Source organism: Falco punctatus, assembly GCF_963210335.1.
Source record: "Falco punctatus genome assembly, chromosome: 6".
Classification (NCBI taxonomy): Eukaryota; Metazoa; Chordata; class Aves; order Falconiformes; family Falconidae; genus Falco; species Falco punctatus.
In genome coordinates, this window is record NC_137585.1 from 38382725 (window position 1) to 38398957 (window position 16233).

At 44.9% G+C, this 16233-nt stretch overlaps 4 protein-coding genes across 4 annotated transcripts; 2 read left to right on the top strand and 2 right to left on the bottom strand.

Annotated features, from left to right (window-relative positions):
* Positions 1-217: 217 nt before the first annotated feature.
* LOC308066219 (histone H2A-IV) lies at positions 218-5600 on the top strand (the record flags this gene model as incomplete). Its single annotated transcript, XM_080393228.1, has 1 exon — positions 218-5600. One exon carries the CDS (start codon positions 218-220, stop codon positions 605-607), a length of 390 nt encoding a protein of 129 aa, XP_080249354.1. The 3' UTR covers positions 608-5600.
* Positions 2910-6813, bottom strand: LOC308066178 (histone H2B 1/2/3/4/6-like; the record flags this gene model as incomplete). Its single annotated transcript, XM_080393182.1, has 1 exon — positions 2910-6813. One exon carries the CDS (start codon positions 6811-6813, stop codon positions 6268-6270), a length of 546 nt encoding a protein of 181 aa, XP_080249308.1. The 3' UTR covers positions 2910-6267.
* A 169-nt stretch (positions 6814-6982) lies between these two features.
* LOC308066197 (histone H2A-IV) lies at positions 6983-8254 on the top strand. The gene has a single exon (XM_080393201.1). The coding sequence runs from the start codon at positions 6998-7000 to the stop codon at positions 7385-7387; it is 390 nt and encodes a 129-aa protein (XP_080249327.1). The 5' UTR covers positions 6983-6997; the 3' UTR covers positions 7388-8254.
* LOC308066170 (histone H1.01-like) lies at positions 7525-9968 on the bottom strand. Its single transcript, XM_080393172.1, has one exon. It carries the CDS (start codon positions 9073-9075, stop codon positions 8416-8418), a length of 660 nt encoding a protein of 219 aa, XP_080249298.1. The 5' UTR covers positions 9076-9968; the 3' UTR covers positions 7525-8415.
* Between the last annotated feature and the right edge of the window lie 6265 nt (positions 9969-16233).

Sequence of the window (16233 nt, forward strand, 5' to 3'; positions counted from 1 at the left end):
AGTTCTGCTCGGGGGCGTCACGCCGCGCTGCGCGTTGCTATTGGGCACCGCTGGATCCGCGTTCCCAGTGGGGAGCTGCCGGCACAACGCCTCCGCCGCAGCCTATCGGCGCCGCCGCCGCCGCGCCGCCCGTGCCGGATATAAGCGGGCCTCACGGCGGGCGTGGGCCGGTGTCTCTGCGGAGCTGCGGGCGCTGTCGCTTCGCCGAGTCGCTGCGATGTCCGGCCGCGGGAAGCAGGGCGGGAAGGCGCGGGCCAAGGCCAAGTCGCGCTCGTCGCGGGCCGGGCTGCAGTTCCCCGTGGGCCGCGTGCACCGGCTGCTGCGTAAGGGCAACTACGCGGAGCGGGTGGGCGCCGGCGCCCCGGTGTACCTGGCGGCCGTGCTGGAGTACCTGACGGCCGAGATCCTGGAGCTGGCGGGCAACGCGGCCCGCGACAACAAGAAGACGCGCATCATCCCCCGCCACCTGCAGCTCGCCATCCGCAACGACGAGGAGCTCAACAAGCTGCTGGGCAAGGTGACCATCGCGCAGGGCGGCGTGCTGCCCAACATCCAGGCCGTGCTGCTGCCCAAGAAGACCGACAGCCACAAGGCTAAAGCCAAGTGAACACATCTAAGATCAATCAAGAAGCAAAGGAGGTCAGAACAGGCTCTTTTCAGAGCCCCCACAATGCTCGTGAAGGGTTGAGTCAACTTTGCTGCTTTTACTTCTTCTAGGGAATGCAGGTGGAAACATGTAAGCTGTGCTTTTCTTGGTGTTTGCCTTAAGTGTGTGTTCTTTGTTCCTGCCTGCCTTTTGCAGTTTTTTGGGTTTTTTTTCTTGTTGTTGTTGGGAGGTGATTGTTTTATTAATACCAAATGTAATATTTTTAAAAACTTGGGCTTATCTGCCAAGGGAGGGGTTCAATTTAGCTGTTTGTTGCCTTTATAGAATTCTTTCCTGATTTGTTTTCAATAAAATGTTTTGTTTTGCGAAAGCTTGGAGATTTTTAGTGTTCAGCAGTAGCAATTATGCTTTTTAATGATACTGAAGTAAGTATTGTGCCTCTCAGCAAGTCCACAAACTCTGGCTTTGCTCTAAGTTCTCTAGGCAGTATTTATTAGACGATGATGTAAACTCAATTCCTTTTGTATCTGCCTGGATTGTTTCGGTTTGGTGGGTCAGTATGAAAGAGTAGCTGACTGCTGTTGCAACGCCAGACAATATGGAGTTTTCAGATTTGTGGAGAAGGGGTGGGAGATGGGGAAGCAAAGTGTGCGTGGACACACACAAAGGTAAAAGCCTGAAGACATCACGCAGTCCCACCACTGACACTGAGCTGGTTCTTTTGCAATAGAGGGGATGTTCCCTGCCTTCAGGCCCTTGTTGATTTCCATTTTTTGCTGTTTTTTTAACTTTTGCTTGTGAGAGAATCCTGCTGGCTTTCTTTAGCACAATTAGTTCTACAGAGCATTAGGAAGGATTATGGCTGCCAGCTTCTTGACTTTCCTGGGGCTCTCTTTTGTGCTCTGTGCAGGCAAGCATGGCCTTGGTGATCACCTTAGTGGCACTGGAGCAACAGGAGCAATTTTCACCATGGTCAGTTTTGCCCATCTGTGTCCTCCAGTCTAGCCCATGTCTTTTTTCCCTAACACATCTGAGGGTCTGCTCTTTGCTGAGCTCAGATTTCCTAAAATTGAGTTGGTAATAAGTTCACTCATCTGCAGGGGAGGGAAGTCTCCACTCCCCTCTGTGCCTAATGTTGTTCCACGGAATGAAACTGGTGTCTGCATATTGGAACTGCTGAGGATTGTAGATAAATGGGGAAGGGTCCTATGAACCACACTGGTCATGCATGTGTTGTCTCAAAGCTGTGGGAGAAGATATAAATTTGGATTTTCAGACTGTAGAAACTTTCAGAAGGACAGTCTTTTGGATTTCTTTACCTTATAAATGAATGCTCTGGTATCAACAGTACAAATGCAATAGAACAAAAGACAAGACTATTCATTATTATTCTTGCTGTTCCTCTTATTTTCCTGCTGCAGAAGGTGTTTAGGCATTATGTAGCTCCAGTTTCAAATCACATATCTAGCAAACACCTCCTTAAACACCCAAAAGGGCTACATGAAGGTCTACATAGCCTTAAGGCCTTGTGGCCCTTCGCAATGTAGTACAGGCAGACACTTTGATATTGATTTACCCCATGAAAAAGGAAGACCAGCGAGTAGTATAGAAAAATTGCTATAGTCAGAGTGTGATTTATTCAGGTTCTGGATGAGGTGTAAGGCACCAGTATCTCATTTCTGATTTGATGTCTGGTCAGTTAACTAGAAAATACAGTTATTTCTTTATGCAGCCTGGCATATTTCACTTTTGCAGAAATACAAGCACGTAGGTGTTTGGTTTTGTTTTACATGGCGATTAATAAACACAAATTTTACTGTAGGTATGCTGATCTAGAGAAGGTGTAAGTCTTTCCAAGAATGCTGCTACTTTATTAAGCTGTTAAAAACAAGGGAGGGGAATTACTGGCAACTGTGTGCATTGTTCTTCAGTGCTCTTTATGGCTCACTATTCACCGTAACATAACTCTGATAGTTAACTCTGACAGAGAAAAACTTGCTGTTACAGAAAAGAAGTATTTTGACAAAGGTGTTTCTATAACCAGAATAAATATGGTCTACATTTGGAAGGTAGACATGGAGGGTAGATAAAAGTACAGCTCGGCAGCCCCGTTTAAAGATTATGTATTCTAGCACTTCCCGGTGCCGAGAATGGTTAGGATTAATAGCCTTGCCTGGTGCTGGAAGCTAAAGTAGTTGAAGCCTAAGGCTGCTGTTGTGGCTAAGCCCAGCTGGCAGCTACCTACCACAGCCGCTCACTCCCCCTCCCCCTGCCCCCCCTCAGAATCAAAAAAAGCTTAAACTCGTGGGTTAAGAACAGTTTAATAATAGAAATAAAGTAAAATATTTTAACACAACTATAGTAAACATAGGAATAATCATAATAGCAATGAAAAGAGGACAGAGAGAGGTGAGGAGTGTATGTGTGGAGTAAGTCCCAAGAAAAACAAGTGATGCTCAGTATAACTGCTCAGCACCTGCTGAAACCTGTCCGGCCAGTCCCTGAGCAGTGGTTGGCCCCTCCTGGCCAACTCCCCTCCCCCCCCCCCCCCCAGTTTGTATAATCAGCATGATGTTCTGTGTGATGGACTAGCCCTTTGGCTGCTTTGGGCCGGCTGTCCTGCCTGTGCTCCCTCCTGGCTGCTTGTGCACCTGCTCACTGGCAGAGCGTGGGAAACTGAAAAGTCTTTGACTTAGAGTAAGCACTGCTTAGCAACAACTAAGACATCAGTGTGTTATCAACATCCTTCTCATACTTGACCCAGAACACAGCACTGTACCAGCTACAAAGAAGAAAATTAACTCTACCCAAACCAAAACCAGGACAGCCGCAAGAGCTGACAGAGGGTAAAATTTTTGGTCAAATTACTGCTGCAAATACAGAACTAGCTGAAACCAGCAGATGTGAGCAGAACAAAGAAGATGGGGACCAAGGAAACCATTCCAAGAGAAGGAGGTAACCTCAGAAGAAGGCCAGCCTGGCCACCAAGAAACCCGATAAGAAATAAAGTGACCACCAGCCAGAATTAAATGATGTGACTTGGCAATCGGGTGATGGGTGGTACGGGTATGATTGGGTGGGTGCCATCTGCAGTAGGGGTTCCTCCTGGGGGCACCCAGCTCGAGCTGCTTTGCATGCCGGCTACGTAAACCACTGATTTACTCAGCAGACAGGAGACTCATCTTCTTTGAGGAGGAACCTAGGGCTGAGCCCTGTTGAGCTGGCAGCCACGTAATTCCTACCATGGTCTAGGTGGTGGCTGCATAATTCCTGCTACACCAGGGTGATGTATTTGGACACTGGGCCACCTTAATGTTGCTGGGTGACATCATCTGGGTAGCGTGGATTTAAGAATACAAAAGACACTGCCGTGAACCGGATAGGAAAGACCACTAAAGAACGTGAATGATGGAACAACATGCTGTCATATGGCTTTATCTTCACACTACTTGCTTTATTAATTTGGAATGTTCATCCTCCTCTGGGATGTAGTTATATTTGCTGTTCCTTATGATCCTAAATACTACTCCTTTACCTGTGAGATGAACAAGTATAGGGAAATTACTGAAATAGTTGGTTTTTATCATTTCAGACACTTTGGTCTCAGCACTGATAGAAAATAGTGGATGTGTTAGTCAGATCTGATGATGTATGTGTGCAGGTGTAAGTGCTATAATCACATTTTTGCCCCCTAATATTATCTCATCATTTATATTGAGATTGGAAGAAACAATCATAAGTAGCAGTTTCTTCTGGGTTTATTGGAAGAGTTTCATGAATTTAGAATCAATTTCACATACCAAAAGAACCTTTCTTTGTGAAAAAAGTGTCCCCTGAAACCTGTTAAAGCTTGAAAGCTAAGCTATGTTTATGGAGTTTGCAGCATAAGCATAGAAAGACAGAAAAGGCAAAAGGAAAGTTATGTATTCCTGAGCTGGGAGGGCAAAATGCACCACCAATCTTTACTTTCAACTCAGGCAGGAGGACTGCCCTGTGCTAGCTGTAGTTCAAAGTAGGGTCTTTGCCTTTCGGGGTTTTTTTGGTGTGTTTTTTTTTTTTTTTTTTTTTTTTAAAGAGAACCTAACAGAATTTGACTTTTACGTGATTAATTACAGGGCATAATAGACACTGACAAGTTCTTCTTCTGATCATTACCACTGTCAAAATATGAGAACTTTTAGGATATATTTTGTAGAATCCTTTTCTAGTAACTCACGTGTCCCCTCTACACAAAAAAACCTAAAGACTGAAGTACACTACGGTTTATTAATCTTTTTAGATATTGGACTTTTAGAGAGGCTCAGAATATGCAAACTGTGTTTCAGAGCTTGCACTAAGGCACTTGGCAGACAGATCTTTGAACTCCATTTAAAGCTGCTGAAGGACATTGTGGAGGATGCCTCTTCCCACTGGATATTTGAAATCCAATCAGAGAGGTCCCCAGCAGCACTGAAGGTGAAATTAACTTTGCTAAATTGGTGCCAGGTTTAAGAGAGACCTCGTGCCTGTTGCTGTACCTGTACTAACAAACAACATGCAGTCAGTACTAGAAAGGTTGACTTTGTGATTCTGTGGTCCTTGTATGAACTAACTGTGTTCAAAGGTCCACAGAATATGCTTGGAAGTTAGGATTATTCAGAACTGGTTTGAGAGAAGGCAACAAAGGCTTTGATCTGCATCTACAGCAGCATCCCATTATGCAAAAGCATGATGGACTGATTCAGGCCTGTGACCTGAGGCCAAAAGACTTTAGGGCCAATTAGTAGCTATATGATAAACTCTGATAGTTTACAAAGTCAGTCTACAGTGGCTAGTTTCTTTGGTTTCAGTAGTTTTAATACAATTAATGACATAAATACAGGAAAGGTTGGGTAGATATGAAATATTAATCTTCACTTTCTGGTTTTAGCTACAAGGGGAATATTCTGTACCTAAGAAGTTGTAGGGAGAAGCTATGCATGTTACACTACATATCACAAGCACAGAAAATTTATTAACAAAATTGCTGATGATAAATAAGTTTTAGAAATTACTTCTATTGTATTAATCAATGGGCTGTCGGCAAGAGCTTTATTAAGATAAGTGTCCCTTATTACTACATAAATTCTTTTATAGAACAGTGTACTGTAGACAGCTCATTGCTTCTACTAAAAAAGACTGAGCACCATCAAGTGGTAGACGTTGTTATAGCAGCTATAATGCTGTACATGGATAAGTTTCTAACAGAAAAAATAGAAAAAATCTCCTGACTAGAAAACTACAGAAACCTTTCCTTCAATTTACAACATATAAGATGAATGTACTTGGAATACTGATGTATTGTAAAAAAATATATACCAGAATCTTTAAAGAAAACTGTAATACAACTTTAAAATAAGGAAACAGCATCACCTAGAAAGTACAATAAAAATAAAAATTGTTAAAATAGGTTTAGTTACTGCAAGTACTTTGTTGCTACAATAAACTATGTTCCCTGGCACAGATAAGGTTTTATCAAAATAAATCTAGAAGTAGGGCTTCAAAATTTAAGTTTTAAGCATTCACATTAAAAACCTAAAACATTTTCTGTATTTGACTATACAGCCCTTATATTGAAAAATTGGGTGGCTCTTAAAAGAGCCTTTGGGTCGAGGAGTGCTGGCACAGGGCATAGAGGCAGTTTACTTGGAGCTGGTGTACTTGGTGACAGCCTTGGTGCCCTCGGAGACGGCGTGCTTGGCCAGCTCACCGGGCAGCAGCAGCCGCACGGCCGTCTGGATCTCCCGCGAGGTGATGGTGGAGCGCTTGTTGTAGTGCGCCAGGCGCGAGGCCTCGCCGGCGATGCGCTCGAAGATGTCGTTGACGAAGGAGTTCATGATGCCCATGGCCTTGGATGAGATGCCCGTGTCGGGGTGCACCTGCTTCAGCACCTTGTACACGTAGATCGAGTAGCTCTCCTTGCGGCTCTTCTTGCGCTTCTTGTCGCCCTTCTTCTGCGTCTTGGTCACCGCCTTCTTGGAGCCCTTCTTGGGCGCGGGGGCGGACTTGGCCGGCTCGGGCATCGCAGCACGGGCACGTCTCTCGCAGACACCGAACACCGGGTACCCACAAAAAGCGAGACGGATTAAGTGGAAACGGCCGCGTTTCACGTATTTATAGCTCTCGTATGCAAATGTTAGGGATTCCTTGTGTTCACTTTCATTGGTCAAAAGACAATAACGCCTCATTACTCCCCTTTAGACCTTTTTTATTGGTTGGAATTCGATCCACCCTGTGATTGGCTGCCGAGAAGAGACCAACTTCTCAGCCTATCAGCGAATGGGCGAGTTGGGAAAGAGAAGCTATAGCTGAAGGGCTGTGGCTGTGTGCTGCGTTCTGCTGCTAGTTGCTTTTAGAAGCGATCGACCGAAGATGTCCGGCCGCGGGAAGCAGGGCGGGAAGGCGCGGGCCAAGGCCAAGTCGCGCTCGTCGCGGGCCGGGCTGCAGTTCCCCGTGGGCCGCGTGCACCGGCTGCTGCGTAAGGGCAACTACGCGGAGCGGGTGGGCGCCGGCGCCCCGGTGTACCTGGCGGCCGTGCTGGAGTACCTGACGGCCGAGATCCTGGAGCTGGCGGGCAACGCGGCCCGCGACAACAAGAAGACGCGCATCATCCCCCGCCACCTGCAGCTCGCCATCCGCAACGACGAGGAGCTCAACAAGCTGCTGGGCAAGGTGACCATCGCGCAGGGCGGCGTGCTGCCCAACATCCAGGCCGTGCTGCTGCCCAAGAAGACCGACAGCCACAAGGCTAAAGCCAAGTGAACGCAAGGGAAAAGCGGCACGTTATCTGCTCCGAAGAAAATAATCCAAAGGCTCTTTTCAGAGCCACCCACAAAATCATAAAAGAGCTCATTTATCCACTGTTTAGTTACGCCGTTTTCATGGAATACTCAACCCGGTTTTTCTTATTTTCTCCATGTTTATTAATGGTTTTTGGCTTGGTGATAGTAGCAACACAAAGTCGTGCTAGAACGTCCTCCCAATGTAAGTTGCTCCTAGTATGGGGTATTTTCCCTTTGGTGGTTATGCCGAAGAACAAAGTTCCCAATGCTTCGGCGAGCGCTCCCGCCCCTCCCCCCTTTTCCGCGTTTTTCTTCCCTGGGAGTGGCTGAACCGGCACCAGAGACATGAGGCGTATTCATCTTCTGGGGGGGGGGTGGGGGTGAAGGAGCTGCGGGCTGGCCTCTCCGCTGGCCAATCCTTGGTCAGGGCGGGCTTTTTCAAGAGTTAAAGATCTTTTTCTTTCTCATCGGGAACAAAAGAACTGCGAGAGCTCAGGCCTGTTTACGGGTAAGTAAGGAAACCCTCCCTTCCTCCCCCAGAGACAACCATTTAAGTAAACACCTTAAAAGAAATAATACAATAGGTTAGACATGGCTCAGTAGTAGCGTGCCTGGCAATTGCATTACTTTTGTTACAAAATATATGCTTTAAAAAAATCACGCAGCCGATTTTTATCAAATCATTATAAAAATTACTTCCTGGTAGTCAAACAAATTATTCAGCATAACGGATGTAAAAGTGTACACTTCCCTAAAGCCGCCGCGTTATACTGTGCTCATTAGCATTTCTTTCGGTAATGGCTGGGGAGCAGGAGGGGGAAGAGGAAAAAAAAAACAAAAAACAAAACAACAAACCACAATTGACCGCCGACGACTTACGAATTACTGGATCCTTGCTGCAGGTTACTGACGACTTGGTGCCTCAGCTCCTTTTAGGGAAAGTGTGGGTGGCTCTTAAAAGAGCCGTTTGATAACAAAATATGTAGAGCAGCACTCTCCTGTTATAGTTTACTTCTTCTTGGGTGCCGCTTTCTTCGCCTTGGCTGCTTTCGGCTTGGCCGCCTTGGGCTTGGCTGCTTTGGGCTTCACCGCCTTCGCTTTGGCCGGGCTCTTCGCCGCTTTCTTGGGACGGCCTGCCTTGGCCGCTTTCTTGGGGCTCTTGGTCGCTTTCTTGGCCGCGGCGGCCGCCGGCTTCTTAGCTTTCTTGGGACTCTTCTTTACTGCTGCCGCCTTCTTGGGCTTCTTAGCGGCGCTGGCGGGCTTCTTGGCAGCCGGCTTCTTAGGCTTGGCCGCGGCTGCCCGCTTCTTGGGGGCTTTTTCCTTCACTTCGCCAGGCTTCTTGTTGAGGCGGAAGGAGCCGGAGGCGCCGGTGCCCTTGGTCTGCACCAGGGTGCCCTTGTTGACGAGGCTCTTGAGCCCCAGCTTGATGCGGCTGTTGTTCTTCTCCACATCGTAGCCGCCGGCGGCCAGCGCCTTCTTGAGCGCGGCGAGGGAGAGCCCCTTGCGCTCCTTGGAGGCGGACACGGCCTTGGTGATCAGCTCGGTGACGCTGGGGCCCGCGGGCTTGCGGGCCTTGGAGCCGCCCGCCGCCTTCTTCGGCTTCTTGGCGGCTGCCTTGGCGCCGGGCGCGGATGCATCGGGGGCGGCGGCGGGAGCGGTCTCGGACATCGCGGCGGCGGCGTCCTCTGCGGAGCAGGCGAACACAATTGGGCTGGCGTGGGTCAGATGCTCGTATTTTTAGAGAGATGCCGCGCGGTGATTGGTGCGTTGCAGAGCCCGCCCCGCTGCACGGCCGGGGAGCCCTTCGGTGTGCTCGATTTGTGTTTCTTTGGACTAACAAAAGTGTATTTTCCTCGGAATTTCTGCCACCAAATCGCCCCATTTCCCCGGTGAGGGAGGAGAAGAGCAGGTACTTGCGTTCGGGAGAATTTCCAGCCGCAAACACGCGTGCTGAGTTAAAGGAGAGGCGATAAATCCTGTGTGCTGCTGCTGGAGAGACCTCTGAAGAGAGAAACTTTTGTTTTTCCTTGCAAATTAAAAATTTCCTTTTGACTTAAATTTTACAGCAACGACTCAGGCTGATTCCTTAGAGGGTTTTCTTGGGGTGAAAGTTGAAATCTGCCGATTTAAAGCTATTTTGACAGTTTAAATTGATTTTGAAGAGGAGGAAGTAACACAAACTCCTCTTTCAGCTCTGAATATGGATTAAGAACCGGTTCCTTTGACCATGTGTTTTACCTCTTAAAACGCTAAAGTCTAGTGAAATAGTGTCTCATACAACCTCTTATTGCACTTTTTATAGAGTCACAAGCAATTTGTTAATATCTGGAGGTTTATGAACATACAGTTGTTTTATTTTGTCTTTCTGGGATTTCAGCAGAAAGCAGCCAAACTTACCCTGCTACCTTGTGTTGGGTGCTTTCTTTCTTTTGTTTGTTTTCATATGATTTTCTACATCAATTAATAAGTAAGGCAAGCTATTTGTTTTCATATTATATTTCAATTTCAAGTAGAATATAATTTGATACCTGATGTTACAAAACTGCAGCTTTGTAAAAGAAAGCAACCTCCTAAACTTCTGGTGATATTTACTGGAATTATCTTTGTCTCTCTAGTAATGTAACATGTGCAACGGATAGCGTGGCAGATTAGTAGTTATACTCTTCCTGCCCAGAGAATATTATCTTGTTATGTATTTTCTCTAATAGTAGTAGAATTTAAAACCCTATTACTGGTTTGGTTTTTGGGTTTAGGTGGGGTTCTTTTGTGTGTGTGAGTTTTTACACATCTTACATGATATGTCTACACAAAGTTTTATCTACAGTCAATTCTGAATCCCCTTCCCACTCTGAATAAAACCCACCTAATTCTTCTTTACACATTTTACAGCCATCGTTGAAATGAGGAAATATTTTCAGGACAAAAACTAGAGCACTTTGTGATAACCTGAGTTTTAACAGGGGGAGAGGTAGGCCATAGGTCGTTCCTGAAGGTCCAGGAAGAATTCAATCAATATTGATATATGGTGGAATATGATGTAATATGCTGAACAGAACAGAGCTCCAGAATAATATTTCATTAATCTGTGCCTGATTACAAACAAGTATGTTAACCATTGCCTTTCACAGTTATTCAAGGATCACAAAGACTGCACCTCAGCCCTGCCCTCTGATTTCTTTTGATATTACCAGATATAACATATAATGTAAATCCAGTATTTGCCTACTTATTAGCAACCAAAGTAACAGATTATATGAATAGGTAGTATTGGGTAAATGTAATCCCATTTCCACCTCATGGTTTCCTTTAAAATGGCTGTCTTGTAAATGCTAAATGTGTACATAACATGAAAAAATTTCTTTTCTGTAAAATTGGGTTTTGATGCATATGAAACTATGAATAAACTCAATGAAGTGAAAAAATGCGAACTGCACCCTAGAAGAAAAAAATATCAGAATAAAGGTTATAGGAAAAGTGCACCTGAGCTTGGTAATGCTTCAACAGGAAGATAATTGAGAGAAGGGTTAATCAAATTGGGACTTTCAAAGTCATCTTTGTAAAAGTTATGTAACATAAAGTAAGGAGACAGGACTGCAATAAATTGGAGTGAATGGTGGTATTGAAGGTATACCTTCACAAATTATTAAAACTGAAGTAAAATCAATACGTATTTTTAAGTCTATATCCTATATATGTTTGTGCATCAATGAAGGAGACTTTCAATTGACTTGACTACATAGTGAAATATAGTAGTAATGGTTGTTGGGAGGAGATGACATTTAGTGGCTACCAAGACACTTCATAGCACATAGACAGCAGAAAAGCACAGACCATGATTGACATGTCAGCAAAATGAAAATTCATGTTGCCTATTCTTGTAATTTTGAACTCATACACATTTGTTTCACTAACCTTCACTGGAGGAATGTTAAGTATTCCAGCCCTCAGTTGTGGCTTCACAGAGTGTTGATTCGCTTTTATTGGTGGCTGAAATTGAGGTGGCAAAAATGGTCACCATCCCAGTTGTCCGCCTGGTTTGGCTTTTCTTGCAGTAACTGCTACCCTCTCCCCATTCCCAACCGGGTCATATGTGTAGCAGCTTCTGATCTCCAAAAGTTACAGTCTACTACACTAAAATAAACTGAAGTAACTTCAGAAATTTCATGATACAGAGGAAAACTCTGATCTTTCTTTTTAATGGCTTTGCAGCAGAGACATGCAATAACTGTAGCAATGCAGAGCTGCTGTTTGGAACGTATTCTTTTCTACATGAAAGAAACACATGCAGGAATGACATTTGGGAAAGTTAAGGTACATTTCAGAATTTAAAAAAATTGTTCTGCAATCAGAGCAGATAGTTTAGAAGGAATGGACACACACTCACAGTCAAAGAAAAAAATGTGGTGCAAGATTATATGAAAGGCAGGAATGGCAGTTTCACTTCAAGCTGAGCAAATGAGAAAAGGAAATAATTCTGGTTTAGGCATAGAATACTGTAGAAAGACTTCACAAAGAAGGCACCACATAGACTCTGACACAGTTTGGCTTTACCAATGAGATGGAAGGAAGGTAGACTTCATCATTTATCAAAAGAGGAGAGGAGTGATATCAGCATCTCCGGAGGTACTCCTGGAGAGAGCATCACTGTAATGACTACTACATCTGAATGACTTCAATTCTTTTCACCTCATGAGCACTTTAGCAGGTCAGACTACATTACAAACCTGCACAAGATTGCAGTCAGAACCCTGCAAGTCACTTCCCTTCAGGTACCCACGTCTGTCCAATTTTTGCAGTTATCTGTTAAGACCTCTTGGCATAAGCAAGGAGATACATGTACCACAGCCAATGGCTGGCACTGCACCTGAGAGCTATCAAACATTCCCATCTCCAGTTTAGGATCTGCCAGTACTTGTTCCTAAGAAAATGAGCTCTGGGTTATATTTAGCATGTTTGCAATAATGAGAGGTAGCATAGTAGTTGTTCTTCTCCAGCAATTTTGTTAGGAGGCATTAGCATGAGAGCTAGCCGCACAAATATGGCTAATGGGCTGCTGTAGATGAATGCTGTGGTCAGTGATTCTTAAGACAGCTGAAGGAAGTACAGCTGATATGCCTGTGCATCACAGCCCCTCTCCTTCCTTCAAGTGAAAATTTCCAGTGAGATTTAAGGTGAGGAGGGCCTTTATGTTACGTGCTGCACTCCCACACACATGTTTCACAGGAAAGAGGTGTAAATACTCCTGCAACCATGATTACACTCCTGCTACAGTGTTACACCCATGCCTTTCTTGCCCTCAGTGACTTCATCCTTCATCTGAGTTACAAATGTAATAACTCGTGTAATCAAACCAGCCAGCACAGTTTAACAGCTTTTAACCCTTAGCCAAGCGATTTTAAAACGGGACCTACCAAACTGCAAGTTCATTGCAGCTCAGCGAACAAGTCTTTGCCTATATAATACTGATGTTGTTGCTGCTGCTGCAGTTAAGATTTCTAAGTGTACTGAGGCCACACAAGGCCTTTTAAATCCAGTGTGTGGCTGAGCATCTATAGTGGGCAGGACAAATAGGGTAGGGCAATGGGTGACTGTCCCCATAGACTCAGCTTCCTGGAATGTGGCACGCTCCTCCCTGTACTCTTGGCTAAGGGCTGGGGCAACTGCTGTGGCCTCCTTTCATCATTGCCCTGGCATGTCATTTGGCAATTGAAAACCTATAGGCTAAAACCTGGATATGTCTGTAGTTAGGAGGCACTGGGAGGGATGCCCTTCATGGGAAAGTGAAAAAAGGCCAGCAAAACTTAGGGGGCCAAACCCCTTCCAAGAACAGCTAATGATGAAAACATATGCACTTTATTCTCTACTGTACAGGAGTTTACTAGGCTGACAGTTTTTTACTTTTCTCACACACAGGCAAAGAAAAGATCCTCACTGTCAGTCAGGTATCAAAGAACAGAGTTATTTATGTCTTAAAGTACTTTAGTCTTCTAAAGCTTACTCAAACCACTTGACAAACTGTCCTCTGGCCCACCCTGGCATGCTTCGAATGTAGTCCTCAACCAGCAATTGAAGCCCTCAGGCCCTGAGACAAACAGTTCATGAAAAGTAAGCAACATTAACAGAAGCTCCATCAGCCATGGCACCCCAAAGAAACCTCCTCCCCCAGTGCCTCTCTTTCATCTGCATTTAATACTGAATCCCAGCAAGGAAGGGTGCCACCACACTGTCCTTTCAGAGTAGCCTCTCCATCAGCACTGAAGGCTGGCTGCTCAGACCAGTAAGCAGCTCACACAGAGTGATGCTGAGCAACTCACTCTTCTTCCCCACAGCATCCTGGCACTTCTGCATGCTTTCTGCCCTCTACCTTTTCCTGTTTGTGTGCCAGTGCTCCCTGTGGCTGCTGGTAAGAGGGAGGAAGCAAATGTGATCTGTCTACGTCTCCCCTCCCACTCCAGCCAGAACCATGTTTGGTACCTTTGAAGGAACAAAGTGTCCTTGGGCAAGTACATGCACAGCTGGTCTGTAATCTACCATCTGACTGGCTGGTGGCACGTCAGGGGCTGATGTGACAGGATTCCAGGTACATTTGGGTTGGCAGGCAACTCAGGCTTTTTGCCACACAGACAGTGATGGTGGAACCCAGACACAGCATAGGCTGCACTTCTGCCATCACTGAGAACCAAAGCACTGCCATCACACACCATGTGAAGGTCCTTTCATGAAGTGATACTGTTTTGCCAGTTTTCTTCAGAGGTGTAGGGGTGAAGCAGGTACTTTATTCAGATATGGCTGTTTGTGCCATCTTTCCAGAGCAGGAGTATCACAAGGTAGCACTTGGTTTCCAGCAACATAGGCTGTTTGTCTTACCAGAGAGGGAGCAAAAAGGTTTTGAAGAGTTGTTCAGTGTATAAGAGTGCTGTGTTGTAGCTTATGTTTTTTACAGTACATGCTTTGCAGCTGTGCAGTCCACGGGCTGGTGCCAGAGCAGCACTGTCCCTGGTGAGGATGTCATTTAGACTGCCAGGGAAACTGGAAGGGCCAGCTGGTGCCCAGGTTTCCCCACCATATACAAATGAGGCCAGTCACTCAGCACTCCTGCTATCGGAGAGTTAGGAAGTCAGGAATCTGGCTTTGCTGGCTCATGACAGTATATGTATACAGTGTGGGGTACATTCAAGAAGAATACATTTCACCTCTTTTGCCTGCATCTGCCTTATATGATCAGGTTCCAAAAAGAAGGATTGGCTTCCATAGTAAGCATATTAAGTCTAAATCTCTGTCTTCCTGACTGTTTTTTTCTGGTTTGGACAATGAAAATGCAGTCAAGTTTTGGTTGATTCATGTGTGAAATAAGAAGTAGAATAACAAGTTTAACTTTTGTGTACTGTTTGAGGTTAGTCGTTTGTAACTTCTTACATTTGGTTGCATGCTTAACAAGCCTAGTACACAAGGCCAGCACTGAGAACCTAAGAGCAGGGAGCAGCCTATGTTAGATGTATATATCAAACTGTATAGAAATGGTAAGTAAAGAGAAATACGCTGGTGTTTTGGGGTTTGACCAAGCTGCAATAGGAGACACCTACAAGACAGGAAATGTAATAGCCCAAATTACTCAAAGCTGTTGAGAAAAGGGACTGAAAGTTAAACACTTTAGTAATTCTGATGAACTTTCCAGATCTAATGCATATTCATTTATATAAAAATCTTGGAGGGGGGTAGAAGATAGAAAAAAGAAAAAAAGGAAAAAGAAAAAAGAACTACAACCTAAATGGTGGCAAAGGTGTCATCTGTGCTTGTTTCATTTAGTTCCTTAGAAGAAAACAGGCCCTGAAACGCTTGAGTACATTGAAAGTTTTTCAAGGGTGACCACTGTCAGCCATATCACTGGATGAGGACAGGTGTATTTGTTTGCGTTTGACACTAATTAAAAGAAAATATTCTTACACTTAGAAACTGTTTGGGTTTAGGTTTTTCTTTTTTTTCATTTTACAAGGTATGCTTACTCTACTAACATGGTGAATAGCCTTAACACTGCTGTGGTATTTTTGGTCATCTTTCTCTCCCCAGGATAGCAGGCTCAACTAATTTTGGTCTTTTCAGTGTTGAAGGAGACACTAGCTCTATTGGGTTAGTATCAGGGACACACAAACCATAAATCCAGGAGAGGGCAGAGGAAGAATGCTGAGTGTAGTACTAGAACTTGTTTCTGCAATTAGGAATATCAGCAGACATCCAGAGTGGGGAGAAATGAATGGGCACTATACATGGGACAGACTTGAGATTGTGCTGACCTTTGAATTGCATTCCAGAGAGAGACTTATGATCATAACACTAGAAGAACTGAGTAATTCACAGGAAACTTCCACCTGGGCCAGTATTCCTTCTGTGACAGAGACCAGTAAAAGAAACTGTAAGAGCAGTAACCAACACCAAAATGCTCCCTTAGGTTGTAGTGATATGTCTCTACATCAGGAAAACAGCAAGTCATAGAGATTACTTTGAACTGGGGAGCCTTGAATGGATTTTTCTCCTGTGTGTTTATTGATTGCTTTATCTGGACACAATATCTCTTATTTTTCATGTTTTAGGATGTGGCTTCAGCATGACAAATTACAAAAGGTTGAGAAATAGGTAGAGTAGGAGTGGTAGATGCATACTACATGGAGTGCATGCCTTTCACAGAGGAGAATCTCATTTATACAGTTAAGTGTCCTCAGTGTGTGTGTGTGTTACAAAATGGTGCTGGAAAACAAGCTTTCCATGCTGTAGATGAAGTGTGACAAAGTGGCAACCAGCAAAGAGAGTGAATTTGTTGGGGAGAAGGGT

What these genes read in the sequence shown, in the direction of transcription:
- LOC308066197 (XM_080393201.1), top strand. Translation starts at nt 6,998, where the DNA reads ATGTCCGGCCGCGGGAAGCAGGGCGGGAAGGCGCGGGCCAAGGCCAAG.
- LOC308066170 (XM_080393172.1), bottom strand. Translation starts at nt 9,075, where the DNA reads ATGTCCGAGACCGCTCCCGCCGCCGCCCCCGATGCATCCGCGCCCGGC.